This window comes from Typopeltis vanoorti, chromosome 22, assembly GCF_054136105.1.
Source record: "Typopeltis vanoorti isolate ZY-2024b chromosome 22, IOZ_Tvanoo_1.0, whole genome shotgun sequence".
NCBI classification, from domain to species: domain Eukaryota; kingdom Metazoa; phylum Arthropoda; class Arachnida; order Uropygi; family Thelyphonidae; genus Typopeltis; species Typopeltis vanoorti.
In genome coordinates, this window is record NC_143570.1 from 60,664,741 (window position 1) to 60,688,112 (window position 23,372).

Sequence of the window (23,372 nt, forward strand, 5' to 3'; positions counted from 1 at the left end):
ACTGTTTACATAATTTTAGTCATCCATAATGATTACTCATTTAGTACCCATTTTTGTAGAACACCTCAGCATATATTTCACCCTGTTAACCTCCACTTCACACCAAATGGCATCAAACTCACTCCTACATGAAACATCATTACTGTTATTACTTACATGATTTTCTACACTAAATGGACTCAAATCATCTGATATCATTAGATTCCTAAAACCATTTGACATCATCTGATTCCTAAAAGTACTACATCCTTTACGCTCAATATCAAAAAAGGTATCAATGGTAAACAATCTTAGGCCACAAACTCAACCCTACTGTTCCTGATATTCCTGGAATTTGTGTACAGACAAAGTTATATCCTAGCTTTTTCATATACTAACATCAGCAGTCTACTTGGCTCAGGTGGGCAGCTTTCTCCTTCCCATCTCCACACACCCAAAAAGTCTGAATCTAAAGAATATACATACATGTTCGTCCCGTCACCAGATTTATAACTATGCTCAATAACATTCATACAAACATACATATTCTCACTGTTCTGCCCTGATCTAGCTTCCCTGATGCTTCAAATTAGGCCTCAGCCCAATAAACAATTACTTTTCAGTGTATTCTTTAATAATGAGATATCATATATACTACATTAGCTATTTTTGCATGCTTTCTGAATGTCAACTTCCTGTTGACCATCATACCCAAGTTCCTAGCCTCGTTAATTCCTTGCAGTCCATTTCCATCAGTGTAGTACACAGGTGGTAATCTTTAATCCCAAAGTGCATAACCTTACATTTTGTCATATTAAACTGAGTTATTCTCCTTTGTCTATATAGTCAATCTAATAAAATAATCCTTCCTTTCAGGTCATTTTCTATATCATTAACGTATAAATACAATAGCAGTAATCCATGTACATAGCTGAACATGAATCCATGTACCTGAAGAACACAACTAGTCACCCACCTTCTCCTGGATTTTACTCCTACAAAAGCTGTTCTGATGTCTGTCCATAAGCCATCCTCTTATCCATCCTCTTATCCATACTCATTTGCTATACTTCTTTTTTTAAAACTTATAGTATATTTATGGACTAAGGTTTTCTTTTTTGTTATATATATAGTATTTTTATTTAGTGTTTTTTATGTGGTCCAGGAACTCAGTTCTAGAGACCAAACAGGGATTAGTATTAAAGTTATAATGCTACACCATTACAACTCAATGCTGCTATTAAACCCCTACAAAACTGAAAAAACATTTAACTCCTCCAAGGATCCCTTTTGCCCCACACCCCATCCTTGGATTATACCAAATCCAGTGCACCTGTAACATGCCTTATATTGGTGAAAAACAACATGCCCAATCCATACAAAAATCAACAAATGGCATGTCAAATTTAACAATTTTGGTAAATTGGGCTGCTCTAATCATGCTCTACACCAAACTGACTTATATTGTACAAAAACTTGTTATGAACAAATTTAAGAATACCTGTGAAATTTTGATCAACTATCCTAATCTAAACAATAAAGGTGGCCTAAAAATTCCAAAGAATATGAATGGCACATATTTAGCCCACATAACTTCTGTTTTAAATTTTTCAGTGAAACACTCAATTCTGACTCTAAGCAATAATTTCGGCTCTTGTTTCATATGCTAGCCACCATGAATACTATTTTTGTTTTAATTTTATGTTAGTAATTTCTAATCAAACAGATAACGATATTCTAGCTTTGCTTTAGCAGGGTTTTTTCCCCCCATCAGAAGGGAAGACAGTATGCTAAAGTAACATGCTAATTCAGTAAACTGTTAATCTACTATGTGTATTGTAACTATAGAATAACAACACGTCATAGTAAATAACTTTTTTTTTATTATGTAAAATAATTCGTCTTATGTATCATAAGACATCATCAGTACAATTATCGAACAGCAATAGGAAATGATTAAAAAAAAAAAAAAGGTAGCTTGCATGCTTAAATTGGAATCCTTCTACATATACAGTTGCATGATCATGGATTCAAACTACTGGGCTGAAATTAAAATTAAATTATAACAGATAAACTGTTTAATACAATTGAAGATAACAATTTCCCAAACTTTTGGAATAGTGCAACAGTTGTTCCGATTAAGATTAGGTCTATGAAGTAAAGCTTCAGCACTTTCTTTGTATGTGATTCTATGTAGTATCTCAGTTTTTTCGATTCCATGTTGTGCAAGGCCAGATTTGTAAGGTTTGATAAGACAGATGTGGTCTTCATGTCCAGAGATACATTTATTTATAGATCTTCCTGTTTGGAAGTAAAACATAGTAAAACAAGTTACAGGAACATGTCACACTGTGTACATCAGATAGCAAGTTGTGAATTTGGTTGATGGGTTTATATTTTTTTCATGAAAAAAATATGTGTTTTGCCACACGTTCAGGGACACCTTTAACCACCTTACTGACACTTCGCATTCTCGTACACTTCGTATCCATCACATATTTCAATGTAATATCAATGATATTACAATTTTAATATGTACTTCACATCCATGGAAACTTGGACGTATATATACGTCCTGGTCGGTAGCATGGTTAATATATGGTATAGGAGTCCTGTGGGCTTCTTGTCTGGGTGATTTGTAAGAGAATGGTTAATTATTTTTTGGATTGTTATTGGATTACACCCTCTGTCCAAAAAGAAACTGAACTTTTAATAGAAAATAAAACACAGGCCAATTATAATTATTCAAATCATTTATTTCAATCAATATACTCTCCCTCAGCTTCAATACAGCATTTGGCACGGTCAAGTAATTTGCTAAAAGAGCTTTTTAAATCGGTTTTTGGGATACTGTTGAGGGTCATGGTTACTGCCGCTTGAACATTTTCGATGCTGTCATATCACTTTCCTTTCATCGGCAAATGAAGTTGGGGGAAGAGAAAGAAGTCAAAGGGTGCTAAATCAGGTGAATACTGCGAGTGATCTAACACACAAACCTTGTTTTTGCTCAAAAACTGTCTCACAATGTTCAAACGATGAGATGGTGCATTATCATGCAAAAGCAACCAGCTGCCTGCATCACGATATTCATGCCATGTGCAACAAATTCTCGCTATCAATCGCTTCAAAACTTTGAGATAAAATTCACTTGACAGCTTGGTCAGGAAGAATGACTTCTTTGTAGATAATGCCCTTGGAATCACAGAAACATATCAGCATCATGTGGACAGACTTATGTGTTCGTCGAACATGTTGTTTATTATTTTAAGGGTATAATGGAACACAGAAACTAAGTAAATAATTAATTTATTAACTTGATGCTGATATTTCGCTGGTATTATAACCAGCATCTTCAGAGCACAAAAACACTGTTTGTCACAATACGTGAGACTAAAACAACATGGTGTACATTAACAAAATTGTAGCAGCAACACAAAGACTAGAGTCCTGATTTTGGCGCCCTCTATCTGAAAAAAAAAAAAAAAAAAAAAACGCTATCATATATTGCTAGAGTCCTAGAAAAGTGCTAGTTTTTCCTTAATATGACTGTCTCCCAGATCTTCGGCAAGTTAATACAGCCATATTTGTTGAGATTTGGGGTGTGTTTTAGGGCTTCTGTCGCCTCTAAGAACAATCTCTCTGATTTATATGGGTTTCTGTGTAGTAACGCCCAATTGTGGACAGTATAAATAGTCCCACATACAAACTGGCTAGACATTTAGCAAAGCTACTAGCCACTCTCACTAACAATTCTCCCTCCTTTATCAAAAATTCAGCACACCTAAAAAGCATCTTACAACACCTCACCCTAAAAAGCTCAGACTTAATAGTAAGCTTTGACATCACTTCACTATTCACAAATGTACCACTAATAGAAACCCTCAATCTACTGAAGTCACACTTCCCCCCTGATATATTTGAACTATTCAAATTCACAATACATGCAGGATATTTCACATGGAAAGGGAAAATATACAAACAAATTGATGGGACAGCCATGGGCTCCCCCCTTTCTCCCCCCCTAGCCAACTTTTACATAGAACACCTGGAAAAACAAGCAATCAATACAGCCACTCTCAAACCAACACTTTGGCTACGCTATGTTGATGATGTGCTTGCCATTTGGCCACATGGCCCTGAGACATTGAAAACATTCCTAGCACATTTAAATAGCCAACACCCAAAAATCCACTTTACTATGGAACCGGAAGCCAACAACTGTCTGCCCTTCCTGGATACACTCATTACACGTCTCCCAGATGGTACCTTATCATTTTCAGTTTTCAGAAAACCCACACATACAGGCAGATACTTACACAAACAATCACACCATCATCCTTCTCAACAATATGGCATTTTAAAAACGCTAACCCATAGAGCGAGAGCAATCTGTTCAAATGACAAGGCTCTTACTGCTGAACTGACTCACTTACGCCACACCTTCTTGGCCAACGGCTACAATCCACAAAAAATAAACAAAATACTAAACACTCCTAAGAAACCCCTCCCACCATCCACCACAGAGAACTACAACAAAACAGTCACCATCCCTTACATTAAAGGCACATCCGAAAAGATCTCAAGAATTCTCATTAAACATAAACTACGCACTACATTCAGACCATGTAGCAAATTAGCCACCCTCATCCGCTCACCCAAGGACAGCATTCCTCCTTTATCACATCCAGGAGTCTACCAAGTACCCTGCTCATGCAATCAAGCCTACTACGGTCAAACAGGAAGAACTGTGAATATCCGCATCAGCGAACATAAACGATACGTCCGGAAATATCATTATGGGAAGTCGGGCCTAGCAGACCATGCTCTGGATACCCCTGCACACAGGATCAACTGGAAAAACACAAAAGTACTACACAGAAACCCATATAAATCAGAGAGATTGTTCTTAGAGGCGACAGAAGCCCTAAAACACACCCCAAATCTCAACAAATATGGCTGTATTAACTTGCCGAAGATCTGGGAGACAGTCATATTAAGGAAAAACTAGCACTTTTCTAGGACTCTAGCAATATATGATAGTGTTTTTTTTTTTTTTTTTTTTTTTTTTTTTTTCAGATAGAGGGCGCCAAAATCAGGACTCTAGTCTTTGTGTTGCTGCTACAATTTTGTTAATGTACACCATGTTGTTTTAGTCTCGCGTATTGTGACAAACAGTGTTTTTGTGCTCTGAAGATGCTGGTTATAATACCAGCGAAATATCAGCATCAAGTTAATAAATTAATTATTTACTTAGTTTCTGTGTTCTATTATACCGTTAAAATAATAAACAACATATCAGCATCATGTTTAGTTTTGAATTCTCCAAGAAACTTTTTTCGGATGCCCCTCTTCTGGTGGTCTCCACTCATAATTCTGGCGCTTTGTTTCAGGCTCATCCGTTTCGTCACCAGTAACAATCATTTCAAAGAAGTTTGAGTCCTTACGAGCGGTTTTAATGAGATCCTAGCAGTGTTCAATTCGATATATTTTTTGGTCGTCAGTCAACTTGTGGGAAACAAATCGCAAATTCAATTTCCGAAGGCCCAAACTCTCGGTCAAAATGTTGTGCACAGTTGATTTTGGAATCCCCAATTCATCTTCAATCAATCTCACGGATCATTTCGGGTTTTCTTTGATGAAATCACGCACTTTTTGGATGTTAACTTCACTCAGTCTAGTTTTTGGATGGCCTGTCTTTTTGTCGTCCTCAAGCATCTCATCACCACTTTGAAATCGCTTAAACCACTTGTAAAAATGAGTACGGAATACGCATTCATCACAGTATGTTTTTTGAAGCATTTCAGTAAAACCTTTACCAAGTTTAACACAAAAAGTCAATCGCAGCTCTCTGTTTGAAACTCATTTTTCGCCCGTTCGTCAAAACACACTCTCACTCTTGGCACTATAACTCGGCTCCTAATGAAACAAATGTCATAAACAGTTCACGCAACATTAATGAAGGTTGCCACTTTCGACAACAAAAAGATACAATAGGTGGAGACACTAGTTTCTTCTAGAAGTTTTTTCTCCCCCCCCCCCCACTTGGTTAGACTATAATAAATTTAGTTTAATCCTTTATGCGAGTGGTGTAAGCAAAGAAAGTTTGCTCCTGAAGTATCTTCAGGACTGAGGCAACTCGTGGTAAAGGTGGACAAAGCTCTCATCACTTCTTGTCTTAGTATCTCCCATAATGCAAAACACATCTCCTTGCAGACATGTATAATGCTATGCATTAAGGGAAGGGCCACTACCCAGACCAGTTTCGACCTTTATTAAGGTCTCGTCAGTAGGTATAGGTATATTTACCTATACGTATAGGCAGTGGTGAGTTATAGAAATTTTAACAAAGGGCTCGCATCTTCGAGCAAAAAAAAAAAAAGCTTAACTTAGCCCTTATAATGCTTACCATATTGCGACTTTGTAGAGCTTCTGACAGATATAATAATTCCTGTAGAATATCAATCACTAATGCTAGATTTTTTAAAAATTCCAAATTGAGAAGTCGGTTTAAAAAGCCCTTATATTTATTGTTCGATGCAAAATAAAACTGGGTAATTTCTCCACAAAACAAGATCTGTTCGTAAACTTCAAGCTGCCCATCGTGGTCCAAACACATGGCCGATCTTTAAAATTTCGATACCAAGGTCTTTTGCAATCATATTTAATTCTCGTTGATTTTTTGGCGATTGATGATAAAAAGCATATAATCTATTCATAAATATTTCAAAATGATTTATTAGAATAAGTTAAATATTTTTATCGAATCGTCTAATGCTGAGTGCAATGCCAAATCATAACGTTGGGAAATTTTTGTAGAAGTTGGATTGCAACACCTGATTTGTTTCCTAATATTACATTAGCTCCATCAGAACAAAATGCAATGAAATGATTTTTTATATAGTTATCAGAAAATCCATATGAATTTAAAGTAGCAATTATAGTAGCATGTATAAATGGGTTCGCGCGAGCCCCTTATAGCTCACCACTGCATATAGGTATATTTACCTATACGAGTTGCCAAAAGGTGAGCTATAAGGGGCTTAAATGCAAATCATGTCTCCTTGAGAGATGCATTAAGGGAAGGGCCATTACCCAGACCGGTTTTGACCTTTATTGAGGTCTTGTCAGTGGGAGCCAGACCCAGAGAGGTGGTGATACTAAGGTGGAAGTAATGGAGAAGTCATATTTACCTATACGAGTTGCCAAAAGGTGTATCACCTTATTATTAAATTACTCTGGATTTAGAGAAAGATTTCGGAAGTTTTTTCTTTCACTTGGTTAGACTATAATAAATTTAGTTTAATCATTTATTCAGGTGTAAGCAAACAAAGCTTGCCACTGAGGCAACTGAATTGTGGTAAAGGTGGACAAAGCTCTCATCACTTCATGTCTTAGTATCTCCCATAATGCTATGCATTAAGGAAATTTTTTTTCAAAAAAAAAAAAAAAAACTTCCAACATCTTTCTCTAAATCCAGAGTAATTTAATAATAAGGTGAGACACCTTTTGGCAACTCGTATAGGTAGTATCACCACCTCTGGGTCTGGCTCCCACTGACAAGACCTCAATAAAGGTCAAAACCGGTCTGGGTAGTGGCCCTTCCCTTAATGCATCTCTCAAGGAGACATGATTTGCATTATGAGAGATACTAAGACAAGAAGTGATGAGAGCTTTGTCCACCTTTACCATGAGTTGCCCCAGTCCTGAAGATACTTCAGGCACAAACTTTGTTTGCTTACACTGGGATAAAGGATTAAACTAAATTTATTACAATTTGTTCTATTTTTGGAACTTTTATGGACAGAGGGTGTATATCCCATTTAGTAAGGCTGTTTTTTTTGATAATTTTCAATTCTTGTTTTAGAGATTCTTCAGAGGAACAAATATTGTGTGCTATGGATACTAAATATTTTATGATGCCATATTTTTAAGATGGATGGTGAGCTGATGTATTATGGATATAATGACCTGAAAAAGTTAGTTTTCGGTAGACAGAAGAAGTGGAAATGGATGCACTTGATGAGAAACTAGAACTCTGCTCATTTCTACAAAAAATCAAAACCCTGCATCCTATTATCAAGTTCACACTAGAAAAAGAATCATCGAAAGATATTTCCTTTCTTGATGTACACATCCAGCATAAACAAGATGGATCCATTTCCATTTCTTTCTCTACTGAAAACCAACTTTTTCAGTGTTGAAAGTTTATTTTTCACTTGGTTAGAATATAATAAATTTAGTTTAATCCTTTATCCAAGTGTGAGCAAACAAAGTTTGCGCCTGAAAGTATCTTCAAGACTGGTGTTGCACCACCTTACCCCCGTCCTGAAGATACTTTCAGGCACAAACTTTGTTTTCTCACACTTGGATAAAGGATTAAACTAAATTTATTATATTCTAACCAAGTGAAAAATAAACTTTCAACATCTTTCTCTAAATCCAGAGTAATTTATTAAAAAGGTGGCATACCATTTGGCAACTCCTATAGGTAGAGATGACCTTGCTAATGCTTCTGGCTGGTATCTCCACTTGGACCTGGCTCCCACTGAAGAGACCTCAATAAAGGTCGAAACTAGTCTGGGTAGTGGCCCTTCCCTTAATGCATAACATTAGACATATCCGCAAGGAGATGTGTTTTGCATTATGGGAGATACTGAGATAGGAGTGACAGTATCTTGCTCCACCTTTGCAAGGAGTTGCCCTGGTGTTGCACCACCTTACCCCAGTTCTGAAGATACTTTCAGGCGCAAACTTTGTTTGCTCACACTTGGATAAAGGATTAAACTAAATTTATTATACAACTTTTTCAGGTCGTTTTATCCATAATACATCAGCTCACATCCATCTCAAAAATATTTCATCATAAAATCTTTAGTATCCATAGCAGACAAGATTTGTTCCTCTGAAGATAAAACAGTGTAAATGAAAACCGTGTAAAAAAGAATACAGTGCATATGAAAAAAGATAAGAATGGTTGCAGGTGTGAAAACCCAATATGAACAATAAAAATCAAACATATGAAAATCATCAAATAAAATACTATTTAATTTTAATGGAATATTTTTTATTTTAAATACTTATTTAATGTATATACAGGTAACCCTTATACAATGCGGTTATGATGGTCGACAAACTGTAGTAACCCTTTATCGTTTCATATATTTTTCAATGTATGACTTAAAAAATAAAATTTTATCTTCATCAAATTTGCGCCTGCCCATATCGTGCATGTAGTTATAAGTAGTAGCAAACTTATATTAGGGGAAATACCCTTTAGCATGCATTTACATCAATTTGCTTACTATATAAAATGTTTATTGTTGAAAATTGTCTTCGTTTTCTGCCAGGAAAGTGCATTACAAATCATAAGTGTGTTAATCTCAAGCTGAGCACTTTATTTTTTGGTGAGTTACATACAATATGTAATTTTTTTTTTACGTAAAAAAGTTATTTTCATAGTAATGGCCACTCAGAGCACTTTTGCAATTTGATTAAAAACAATTAATTCACAATTAGTGAATTAATTGATGGGGACAGATTTAAATGAGGAACTGGTACTATTAATAGATGACGTCAAACAAAATAGCAGGGAAAGTTCTTCCGAAGATTCTGATTGCAATGAATCCATTAAAGAATTCAGTTTAAAGAAATCAGAAGGATTGTACTTGGTAAGAAAGTTATTTTATAGATTATGATCTCTCAATGGAGTGCTCTGGAAAATTCACGAGACAATTGGATATTTGTTTAACTCCATATTATGAACTTAATAAAAAATTGCAGCATAGTGGTAAGCAAGGTCTTATTACTGACTTCTTGATAACTAAATCAGCTTATGCATGCAATGAGAATTATGCAAATGATGTCCAAGAGATTTCAAGTGATGATGACGTCCGGCCACTCGTAAATAAAGAACATCTATGAAATGTCAGTTTTGAAGAGAGTGATGACGATTACAATATACACTTTATTTCATTTCGCCTAAAATATTTATGCTTTATATGCAATGAAGTTTATGTACAATTTATAATTTTATACTATTTATTTGTTTCATAGTTTATATGTTTTCTTAATGGAAGACGTGTGTAAGAAGAGCTCCAGATTGAGATTTCTTGGAATAATTAAGTATGTTTGAGTAAGAGTTGCTGTAAAAGTTGTGTGCTACCAGTATTATTAGTGCGGGGGATTTACATTTGCCTAAACTTAATTACAAATTCATTATTATTAGACCTTTAAGTAGTAATCGGCAGAGGAAATAACATGGTGGTGGCTTTGTCATTCCATGAATTTAATTTAGACATGTCATTTCATTAAGTGTGAGGTATGTTATATGTATTCTTTCGATTACATAAATGATTTGTGGATGTTTGGGGCGGATGGAAGGAAGAGGTGTGCAAAGTGTGACCTGAACGAGGAACTGATGACAGAGTGTTAGTAGCGAGAATGTTGCGGGGAAAATGAGTGCACGTTTGAAAGAGAAGGATGGTGCGAAAGAATGCTAAAAAAAAAAAAAAAAAAAAAGAAAACGAGGGATTTAAAAACTGTAACAGATGCTAAAAAGGACAAAAGTGAGGTGAGAGTGGTGGAAGGAAACGAAATTGAGAGAACGAATGAAACTGGAAATGGCGTGATGCAGGAATCGAAAGTGGAATGAAAGTGAAAGTTGGACGCATGTTGGACTGAAAGTACGGAAGCACAGAAGGAAGAATGAGAGTGAAAGTGAGAAGAGGGTGTCGAGAGTTAGAAAATTAGAAAGATTGAATGATAGAGAGAATGTGACGCGAGATTCAGAAGTTGAATTAGATTGGATGAGGAAAGAGATGAAATGGAAGGGAATGAAATTAAGAAAATTTGGATAAAAACTATTAAAACTAATCATGATGACAGGATGCACAAGGTATATGTCCTAGGCAGTAAAATGAGTAGAGTGATTGAGGCATTGGATATGAGGAGGGAGCGAGCAAAGGAGTTGATGGTTTTAATTGGCATGAATGATTTGACAGAGGACAAAGAGCATGTCAGAATGGATATCAGGAGGCTACTTAGAAGGATAAAAGAGAATAGTGTGACAGGAAGGGTAGTCAGCGTGTTACCTAGGGATGGCTGTGGTGAGATGAGGCGGAGAGCAAGGATTATGAATGATATGCTGGCTGAAATGTGTGAGGAGATGGGAGTACAGTTTGTTAATGTGTGGAATGAGTTTGAAGGAAGAATTGAACTGTACAGGAGTGATGGACTGCATTTGAGTGGTTATGGTGGGAATCGCTTGGAGAGACTGCTGCTGGAAGGTAGAGAAGTGAGTAGAGTGAGAGAGAATGAATCAGATCAAGTTGGAAGTGATGTGGAAGAGCAGGAGTGTAGGACAGGTGGTTATGAACAAGGAAGTGAGTAGTGAGTGTGCAAGAGGAGCAGGGAAACGGAAGCTCAGGGTGGACAGGAGTACACAGCATGAGAAAGGTGGATGCTCCGAGAGGAGGTGAGAGCGTGTGTAGACAGGAAAGAAATGGGATGACCTGGGATCAAGAGGAAACAGTTGGAATTGAAAAAGGTTTTAAAATGAATAAGCAGAAAGGGAAATGGCCCCAGTCAAGCATGGAGAGATCACATTGAGTGAGTGGTATCAGTGGAACTAGCTGTAGATCCAGAAATGAGCTACTGTGTTTGTATACAAATGGTTGCATTAATTACGTCTGTTCACCAAAAGATTGTTGGAATAAGTGAGACATGGTTGGAAGAGGACGACATCCTGACAGGAATAGAGATGGAAGGGTATGATGTTTCATGAGGATGGGAGGGAGTAGTGTTATTGATGATAGAGAAAGAGTTATGTCCATACAAAGTAGAGATACAATAGTGAAAGTGGTTTTGAGGCAGTATGGTGTGAGATAGAGGTGAATGGAATCAAATACTTAGTTGGATGTTGTTATAAGGATTAGAGAAGAAAATTATCTAAAAAAAAAAAAAAAAAAAGCAGAAATACACCTATTGGAATATAGCCACCTGGAATGTGAGAAGTATCCACCACAAAATCATAGAACTGGACCAAGTACTAGAAGAAAGAAATGTAAAATTAGCAGTAATTACAGAATCTAAACAAAAAAAACAGAGAGGAATAGACAAAACTGAAAATTATATCTATATATACAGTGGGGAAAAAGCAGAAGAGAGATAATGTAATGATCTTTCTACATAAAAAAGTTGTAATGGATTATTTATAATCCATTACAACTTTTGGAGTGATAGAATAATAGAAATGAGAATTAAAATAGACAGAGGCTATATGACAGTAAATGGAACTTATGCACCTGAAGAAGGAAAAGAGGAGGACTCAGAAAACTTCTACACCCAACTGCAGAACATATTAAATAAGACCAATCCTAAGGATCACATTTTGGTAATAAGAGATCTCAACACAGATTTGGCAATAAACCAAACATAGGACCTATCGGAGAACTTAACTGTAATAGAAATAGATTAAGAGATTTTACTATAAGCAATAACCTTAAAATAATGAACACCTTTTTCAAACAAAGACATCCACAGATACACCTGGGAAGCAAGAGACACAAGAAGCATTATTGATTACATAATCAGCAATATCAAAATGTCAGAAATTATAATAGATACAAGAGTATACAGAGGATCTGAAATAGAATCAGATCATTACCTTTTAATGGGAAAATGGGAACCAAGATGGAAAATAACAAAAAAGCACAAGGAAAATAGAAATTTTGAATCTTTCCAAGTTAGACTTTTGGACGACAGTAGTATTAAAGACTTGTACCAAAAAAGAATAAAGAACTGGATGACAAGTATAAAACAAAATCAGAACATAGAAGAAGAATGGTCAAACCTAAAAACCATAATGACAAAAGCTGCAAAAGAAAGTTTAGGAACAAAGAAAAAGTGGAAAAGAAAAAGAGGCCTTAGGGACTGGGATGATGAAATTAAATGCATTATTGAAGAAAAGAAAAAAACATAAAAACTGGCTCAACCTAAAAACAATGGAATCAAAAATCTAATACAACAGAAAAAAAGCAATAGCAAAAGCAGCATGCAGGAGAATAAACAGAAGGAACAATTTTGTAACAAAATTAGAGAGAGACTGTACACTCAAAAGAACAATTGCATATAAAATCCTCAAAGATCTAAGCAATGAAACTAGAGAAAAAGCAGATATTACCATTATAATGGAAACATGGCAAAATTACTACCAAGATCTATGGTATGATGAAAACATTCAAAACAGAAAAATACCCTTTGTAAACATCTCTGATAACTTGGAAAACATCCCTCTAGAAGAATTAACAGAAGCATTAACCCAAAGCAAAACAGGAAAGGCTCCAAGAGAAGACAATATAAACTTTGAACTTATCAAATATGCAGGACTTGAATTCTCACTCAGGTTACTTAACTTTTATAATATGATCTGGAAAGAAAGAAAATGCCCACAAGATTGAACCAAAGCAATAGTTATTCCCATCTACAAAAAAGGACACAAATCTGATTGTAACAATTATCATGGAATCAGCTTACTTAGTATCTGTTATAAAGTATATGCAAAAATCTCAGCATATAAACTTAAACGTATCGTAGACCCAAAATTAATAGAAGAACAAAATAGATTCAGAAAAGGCAGGTCTTGCATAGACTCTGCATTTACGTTAAAATTATTAATTGAAAAACACAGAGAAATGAACATAGAAACACACATAGCTTTTATAGATTACACGAAAGCATTTGATAAAATTATTCAGAGTGGGAAATCCTAGAAGAATATGAAATACCAAACCAACTCTTTAGAGCCTTATATAATATGTATCAACATAATGAAATATCTGTGACGTACAATAATTCAGCATCAAGCTGGAAACCAATAAATCGAGAAGTATGTCAGGATTGTCCTCTCTCACCGATTTTATTTAATATATACATAGATAAAATCATAAAAGAATGGAAGATAACTAATGAAGGAAGATTCAAGATAAACCGTAACACCAGATAAGCTACTCTCTGCTGTTTTAAGGATACTTGTGACATAAGACTGAATGATAAATGCACGTAAACACAAGAAAGATATTTAATTAACTAGATATTTCAGTCTGGAAATAGCAGACCATCCTCAGTGGTATTACAAGAACAGTTATAAAAAATACAAGCTAGAATATTAACAATAGATCGTTTAAAATAGAACAAGCCGCATGATGTTATATCACTAAGTATGAAACGGAATAAGGAATATTTTGAAGTAGAGACATGATTTAAAAAAAAAAAAAAATTAATGAGTAATCTTGATTAGACTTTCCCAGATTTTTGATATAGATATACAGTCATTACAATTCAGGTTGGGACAATGGAGCAAGGCATCCACGCTTTCCTTGAACAAACGTTCAAACCTATAACGGGATCTATGTAAGAGGCAAGTCCTGGACCAAAGGATGTTGTGGTCAGTTTCAATCCCATGCTTTGCCAATCCAGACTTTTCAGGTTTGTTGTGAAAAATGGAGGATTGGTGTTCTTGGATTCTTTTTTCAAGAGAACGTCCAGTCTGTCCAAAATAGGATAGATCGCAGTTGCACAGAATTTGATAAACTCCAGGAAGAGATAAAGTTGAGCGTTTGTCTTTAGGAGAAGGAAAATGAGAAGACAATTTGTTAATAGGTGAATAAGTAGCTGTTAAATCATATTTCTTTAAAATTCTTGCGATAGGTTCTGAAATACCAGAGATATAAGGAATTGGCACTTGACATATTGAAACTTTGTTTTGTGGAGGATTATAAGAATTGAGATGTTGAGTACTTTTTTCAGAAAAGCCATTGAGTTTCATGTGCTGTTGGATAGTAAAAAGTTCTTTCTGTAGATAATCAAAGGTAGAACAATTAGTTTTTGTTCTTCTGATGAGGAATTTAAAAAATTTGTTTTTTGACATGGATGATGGGCTGATTCTTAACTTTAAGAATATAACAACCTGTTATATTCTTAACAGGTCGTTATATTCTTATAACGTTGGTTTCCTGTATACTGTAGATGAAAGAATATTTGAAGGTGACTGGATGAGGAGAATGTCTAAAAAAGATAACTGGTTGTTTTCTTCTATTTCCATAGTAAACTTTATATGGTGATGCAAGGAATTGATACTGTTTAAAAAAGAAGGTAAAGAGTTTTTGCTATGTGGCCAAATAGTAAAGATGTCATCTATATATCTTACCCAAAAGGATGGTTGAGGGAAAATAGATGAGAAGAGAACTTTTTCTAAATGTTCTAAATAAAAGTTGGCTAAAGCATGAGAAATAGGACTTCCCATGGCTGTTCCTTCTACCTGGCTGTAAAATTTATTTTGACATATAAAATATCCCGAATGTATTACGAAATCAAACAGTTTTATAATGTCTTCAGGAAAGATGTCAGCAAGTAATTTTAAAGTTTCCTTGAGAGGTACAATGGTATATAAAGATTCTATATCAAAGCTAACCATAAGATCTGTAAGGTTGTAATGAGACATTTTTTAATTTTTCTAAGAAATGTGAAGAGTTCTTTGAAAAAGAATTAGAGTTGCCAATGTAAGATTTCAATAATTTAGCTAAATATTTGGCTATACGGTAAGTAGGAGAATCAATACAATCTATTATTGGACGGAAAGGATAGTCAATCTTATGAATCTTTGGAAGACCATAAAATCTAGGAGGTCTTGCAAAATGAATTTTAAGTCTTTCAATTGTGTTTTTATCTAAGAGAGAATTTAATGTCTTTAGTTGTCTGTTGGTTGGATTATAATCGATTTCTTGATATGTGGAGCGATCTCGAAGAGCAAAAGAGAAAGTTTTCTTCTTAATTTGCTAAGTCCATAACTACAGTTGCTTTTCCCTTGTCAGCTTTGGTGATAATGAGGTGATTATTTTTTCTCAAGGACTGTAAAGATTTCATTTCAGGAGGAAGGTTGGCCTTAAGTAGAGAAGAAGCAACTTCTAGGCAAAGAGCATTAGCTTTATCACTAGTTAGATGACTGAGATTTTGTTCAATGTTAACTAGGAAATCTAGATATGTTATCTTATTAGAAACAATAGAAAAATCATGTCCTTTTGATAGGATGAGGGTTTCATTTTCAGTTAAAGGACGTCCGAATATATTGAAAATCCAATTATCTGGAGTTATGAAGGGCTTGGATTGTCTCGATGAAAGAGCTTCATATTTACAGTTTAGATGTTGACTTAGTTTATTATAAGCACGTTGAGTAGAACGTTTAGCCACATTTAGAACTATGTGAGAAAGATGTAGATCCAAATTTGTGGAAATATAGTTGCTAAGATCAGAAATAAGATAACTGTGAATAGCTAGGTCATGTTTAGCAGCTTTAAGTTGGTTACGGATTAGAGATAAACTGGTGTTCTGGTAAATATTATGAGCTCCAGGAGATATTGTTTCTTTAATCTTAGCCACGATTGCAAATGCTGCGACAACAAGATTTTTTTCCCTTGACAAAAAATGCCGTGACAACAAGATTATTCTCAATTTCGCTAAGATTAAAGAAACAATAAAATCTCCTGGAGCTCATAATATTTACCAGAACACCAGTTTATCTATAATCTGTAACCAACTTAAAGTTGCTAAACATGACATAGCTATTCACAGTCATCTTATTTCTGATCTTCGCAACTATATTTCCACAAATTTGGATCTACATCTTTCTCACATAGTTCTAAATGTGGCTAAACGTTCTACTCAACGTGCTTATAATAAGTATTTCAGAACCTATCGCAAGAATTTTAAAGAAATATGATTTAACAGCTACTTATTCACCTATTAACAAATTGTCTTCTCATTTTCCTTCTCCTAAAGACAAACGCTCAACTTTATCTCTTCCTGGAGTTTATCAAATTCCGTGCAACTGCGATCTATCCTATTTTGGACAGACTGGACATTCTCTTGAAAAAAGAATCCAAGAACATCAATCCTCCATTTTTCACAACAAACCTGAAAAGTCTGGATTGGCAAAGCACGGGATCAAAACTGACCACAACATCCTTTGGTCCAGGACTTGCCTCTTATAGATCCCATTATAGGTTTGAATGTTTGTTCAAGGAAAACGTGGAGGCCTTGCTCCATCATCCCAACCTGAATCGTAATGACTGTATATCTATATCAAAAATCTGGGAAAGTCTAATCAAGATTACTCATTAATTTTTTTTTTTTTAAATCATGTCTCTACTTCAAAATATTCCTTATTCCGTTTCATACTTAGTGATATAACATCACGCGGCTTGTTCTATTTTAAACAATCTATAGTTAATTAAATATCTTTCTTGTGTTTACGTGCATTTATCATTCAGATTAGCCACTCTTCTTTTTGCTGATGACCAAATAATCCTTGGAAATAATGAAGATGAACTACAAAAATCATTATGCAGTCTAAATATCTGATGAAAATATATGGTATGGAAATATCAACAGAGAAAACAAAAGTCATGGCCTTCAAAGGTGCTAATCCAATAAGAAGCAAAATAGTAATAAACAACAAAATAATAGAGCAAGTAAATACATTCAAATATTTAGGTTGCACAATGTCATATGAAAATGACGCTGATATAGAACCACAGATATCAAACTTTTTAAAAGTAACGGGCATTATAAATAAAATTTTTAAACTCGATTATGTACAAAAACACACACGAATAAGAATCTACAATACAGTAGCTAAACCAACCTTACTTTATAGCAGTGAGATATGGACAATAAAAAAAAGCAGATGAAAGAAGAATTGAATCATCTGAAATTAAATTTCTGCGCAGAACTGAAGGAGTCACAATAATGGACAAAATGAAAAGCAGCGAAATCAGAAAAAAACTTGGAATTACAACCTCCCTAAATGAAACAGTTATTTGCTATAGAGAAAAATGGAAAGAACACTTACTAAGAATGAACAGAAGCAGAATACCTAAACAAATTCTAAATTACCACCCAAAAGGTACTCAATTCAGAGGCAGACCCTTAAAAAGATGGAATTGAGTCCGGAACAGACCACTTGGCCTATAAGCCTGGAAAGGAAGAAGAAGATGTTGTTATAGACCAAGTAATGTGGCTGGTGATGATAATGAAATGTATAATCAAATTAGCCAAGCAAATAAGAAAAGGGTGATCATTATGGGCAATTTTAATTATGGTAATATAGACTGGAATGATGAGATAGCAACTGGAAGTAAAGAAAAAGAGTTTCCTGAGTTTTTGAGGGATAACTACCTCAGACAGTATGTAACAGAGGGCACGCAAGGATTGAGGGTCTGGATTTGGTCATCTCATCAGAGGATGTAATTATAAATGAGGTGTCAAATCATCCACCAATTGGTGAGAGTGACCATGAGGTGATTATCTGGGTGGTTGCCAGCAGTGTGAGGACCTCTGTGAGAAAAGAACATATGTGGAACTAGGGGGGGGGGGGGTTTGATTATGAAGAGCTCAGGAGACAGCTTGTGGGAGTAGCATGGAATGAGGAGTTAGTGGGAAAAGAGATCAATGAAGCTTGGGGGATTTTTAAAACTATCTAGTAGATGCAATGTCAAAGTATATTCCAAGAGTGAGAAGGTTAAATAAGGTAGGTGTGAGATGGATGAATAAAAAGATTAAGCATGCGATACAGAAAAAGAAGGCATTGTGGGGGCAGCATAAGAGAAGTGGAAATAACCAATTCCATGAGGTCTACAGAGACCAGGCAAGGAAAGTGACTTGGTTTGGTGAGGGTAGCTAAAGAGATGCATGAACAGCAGTTAGCTAATGAAGCCAAAAAGAATCCTAAGGAGTTTTTTTGGTATGTAGCCAGCAAAAGAAAGAATGATTATGGAAGGATGACATTGATTGGAGAATCAATGTCATCCTTCTGCCCCCCCGGCACCTATGCCGCCCAACTCCCCCCGAGTTCCGGACTGGTAGACCAGGTTTCCTCGAATTCTGATGACTCGAATTTTGAAGACTGGACACTCAGGGTATCCCCTGAGTTTCAAAACATTTCAAATAACTTGAAAAAAAACGTGACACAAAAACGTTACAAAAAAACTTATCATTTTATATTATAGAGTAGATATATGAGCCACACTCAGACAAACCATTAAAATTAGACGTGTTATGAAGGACTGATAATTAAAATGGAATCAAATTCCATAAATATCAGAAAGTCTTTATATTTTATCAATACCAAGATATCCAGTCCTTGTTTTAGTATGCTATAAAATTTCATGCAAATCCTGCATGCTTACTAAGCTTTTCTTCCACTTACTATTTGTTCTGCTAGAAAAAAATTACATTACAATTCAAAATGAATTTGCTTCCCTTAACACGCATTATATAAAAGGGATATACAGTAAACCCTCGATTTAACGGACTAATAGGGACTAAGGGGTGTCTGTTAAATCGAAAGTCCATTAAATCACGAGTTTTTTAAAATAAAAATATTTGTAACATTAGACTGCAATTTTATTAATATTAGCACTGTAATATATACAAAAAGATTGTTTTACACACAATTTTCACACTTTTAGATAAGCTAATGTGGAGTTAATGTTCGATGTTGAGGCACTTGGTTTAGCTAATCCTGCTTTGAAAAAACTATCAAGTTTTTTTTTTGAACTTTTGAATTCTGCTGTTTTTTTTATAATTAACTCCCTCAAATTACGAAAATGTGTGTAATAAAACTGCTGCAGAAAGTCAAGGCATGCGACAAAAGAACCAATTACAATGCGAATGGTGTGATCATGTCCTAATCATTCACCGAACATGTGTTATGAGCGATGACTCATTTATGTTGGCTAAATTACTACATTCCAACATATGATGGCTTATTTGCCAAAATTTGCTAAAAATAACCTGGTAATTTAATTATAAGCAAATCTTGGTTAAAAGCATTTTAAAATTAACAGGGTGTTAATTTTCACATGTGACATACAGACCGGAAATTTCGTCCATTAAATCGAGGGTTTACTCTAATTTTATGCTGGTGTACCTAGTAAGATTTTCTTAAGTTCTTCACATCCCATCTAAGATACGAACAACCTTTAGCAGGGCTTTTCAACTGAAGGTGAGTTAGTAGGTCTCACACATAGGTGGAAGGGTTTTTTTACTCCTGAAATATGAGTTTTTCATTTGGGTTACAGGCAAATCAGCCAGGAGAATGCATGCAATTTACATACAAAGTATATTTATAGACAAAGGGATAACCATGTTATCCTGGAACTATGATTACAAAATCCAAGGATACCTTCAATGGTTATGGGTGCTTAAGGGTCCACTAAGACCCATAGAAGAAGCCAAGCTTTTTTGTCAACCAGTTTGCTCATCCATTGAGGTATTCCTCTATTCATCATTAATTAAACCCCCAGTAGAAATAGTCAGTGTTAGTGAGGGATTATGGCCTGTTAATATCTACTGATAAAAACAATTACAGATCAGTTTTATTAAGATGAGTGAAGCAAAATAAAACTCCAAAAATGACATCTTTACCCTGAATCGTGTATCAGGTGCAGGAATACTTGCAAATGCATCTTCCCATGTATCTGGAGTGAAAGTAGTATTGTACTGAATTGTATAGCTAAGAATTGGAGCTCTGCGATCACCCATTGGCTTCCATTCCACCAGAGCTGATAAACCATCACATTGAACATTGACAATTTTCACTTGATTAGGAACATCTGAAAGTAAACAAAACCAGATTATATTTATTATAAAAAATAGAAATTCCTCTCTTTATCTCCCTCTCTCTCTTTCTCTCCACACATTCACATACATTAACTTATTTACCTATAAACATTCTACATGATCTCCATTACATAAAAAAGTACAGCCACCAGCCTAGATGGCTAAGTGCAATGCATCTCCACTTTCCAATCTACAAGATGTGTGTTTGAATATTTTTATATGAATGTATATTTTTTTATAAATATTTTTCTGTAAGTGCAAACAATTTTAATTGCCTGGTGTGATATTATAACCCTGCTTACTGGACACCTAAAGTGACTTGACAAAGTTCCAAGTTTGTTTTCTAGAGGCTCCTAGCTCATCTAATTCTTAGCCCACACAAAGTACTGCAATCAACCCCCCCCCCCCCCACCGATGGTCAACACAAATATCATACCACTGTTATAATTTGTGGTAATAGTTAAAAAAAATAAATAAAATAAAATAAATAAATAAAATATTACAAAACTCTAGTTGCTAAATTTACAATTAACATTCCACTTAAAACAATAGATGAAGTTATATTGATAGGCCTAATAATCACCAATCCAAGAAGATGGTAAGTCATCCCCTCCCCCCATAAAAAGCTTTTACATTTAAAACTTAATAAACAAAAATAAGCACATCACACTCAATAAAAATGATCTATTAGTCAGTTCTAAGGTGTCTATTAGGATTTACTTTGTGTGGCAAAATACTTTTACCTTAAAAAGAAGATATAGCCATGACTTGCCACTATCCCCTTCCATATTGCCAAAGTATATGTAAAAGTTCTGAGCAATGTGAACTAGATATTTTTCCTTTAAAGCCCAAAGTTTAGCTCAGATATGTTGATATTTTCAATATTTGGTCCTGTGAATGATAAATTTTAAACACCTTCCTCATCCACCTGAACAAACGCATACCATTCACCACTGAAATGAAAAACAAGAACACATCCATTTCTGGTTGCACTAGCCACACATCTTGCCTTGGGCAGTCTGTCCTTCACTGTCTACCAAAAGTCTATACTTACCAGCCAATACATAAACACTTACCACAGCCCACAAAAAACACTCAAAAGCAGAGTTATAAATATTTGGTCAAATGAACAAGTGATTACAAATTATCAGCAATAATTGGGGGAAAAAAAAAGATGGATACAGCAAAAATACATGTTATTATCATTAAGACTTCTCCTACTCCCCTGCTACGTGTTAGGCCTACTGGCCTGTTACAGAGCTATCTTAAGCCCTTCTAAGTTGTACCCATCCCAAGGATAAGGTGACAAGCCCTATGCCTCTCAGTATATTCTATGGCTGTAGCTGCATGTGTTCACAGGGCTGCTTTGCCTGTTTGCAGGAGGAAAAATCCAAGATAAACTGGAGAGAAAAATCCTCCTGTCCACACCCAAGACTGGCTAACTTGGCTATGCCTGAGAAAGATCCTTAAACTCCTCACGTCAGCGATGGGAATCAGACCCAGGACACTCCTTTCGCAGGCATATGGTTGCGAAGCGCAGTCACTAGGCTAACCAAATGGTACTATCAGAGAGAAAGAGAGAAAAAAAGAGAATACCACACAAATACAAACACAACATTAAAGAAAATATTCTATTCCTGGTCTCATCTTGGAGTGCATCAAATTCAATGCATCTATAACTTGCCATATAAATATATATAGGTGAATTGTAATGATGCATGAAATGAAATGACACATCATATTTGATAACTATGAAAAATCTGGCCTTTCTGATCACAGATATTTTATAAGGTGCTTAAGGGTCGAAGCTGTATAACTCAGAGGAGACTTCCACATAGCCTTTAAAGGAATGCAGAGAACCAACCAGGGCTTCTGACCTAATGTCCAATCCTCACCTTCTCGTGGTGCACCCTGTTGGGTATCTACTTGGATACTGAATGAACGAGGATGGGCTGGGATTTAGGATTTAGGATTTAGCCGACCAAATTGTATTCTTATTGGTTAAACCAAAATAAAAAAAATGATGGTACAACATGACAAAATTTCATGTCGGCTGGGGTGTCGCCCGGTTAAACAAGGCCCCCGTTGTTTTCGCCAGGGAACCAGGGAGAACAGCGAAAAGTCAGCTACTGGAACAAATCTGAAAACAAACCCCAACTCAACATCACCAGAGTTAAAGATCGGTACTATCAACGTAAGAAGCCTGAATGGCAAAGAAATGGAGCTAGCTGAGGAATTAGATAAGTAGCAGATCGACATAATAGGGGTGACTGAAACAAAAAAGACCAAAACTGGTGAGATCTTTCTGAGCAATAAATACAAAATGTTATATTCAGGCAATGACAATCAAGGAAAAGAAGGAGTAGCCATAGTATTCAACACAAAATACGAGGCTAATCTTCTTGAATGGCAGGCAGTCTGAAGTAGAGTAATGTGGGCAAATATGAGAATGGGGAACTGGACAATGAGACTTATTTGTGCCTATGGTCCCACAGAAGGTTCTACTAAGGTAGAAGTGGAGGAATTTTTTGATGCGTTAGAAAAAGCAACTGACACAATGAAAAATTGGTCCTTGTTGGGGATCTAAATAGCAGAGTAGGAAATGATTGCGAGACATACAAAAATATTTTGGGAAAATTTGGAGAAAAGAGCAAAGCTAATAATAATGGCAAATATCTGTTGGATTTCTGCTCAGGACATGGACTGGTTATTACTAA

The 23,372-nt window shown here is 35.3% G+C and overlaps 1 protein-coding gene across 1 annotated transcript in view; it reads right to left on the bottom strand.

Moving 5' to 3' along the window:
- The window catches only part of LOC150094452 (neuroglian-like), a 479,168-nt gene that overhangs the window by 162,805 nt on the left and 292,991 nt on the right, over positions 1-23,372 (bottom strand). Inside the window, exon 13 of the mRNA XM_090412472.1 lies at positions 20,461-20,648. Within this exon, the coding sequence (XP_090268598.1) occupies positions 20,461-20,648 (188 nt within the window). The remainder of the gene's footprint in view (positions 1-20,460; positions 20,649-23,372) is intronic.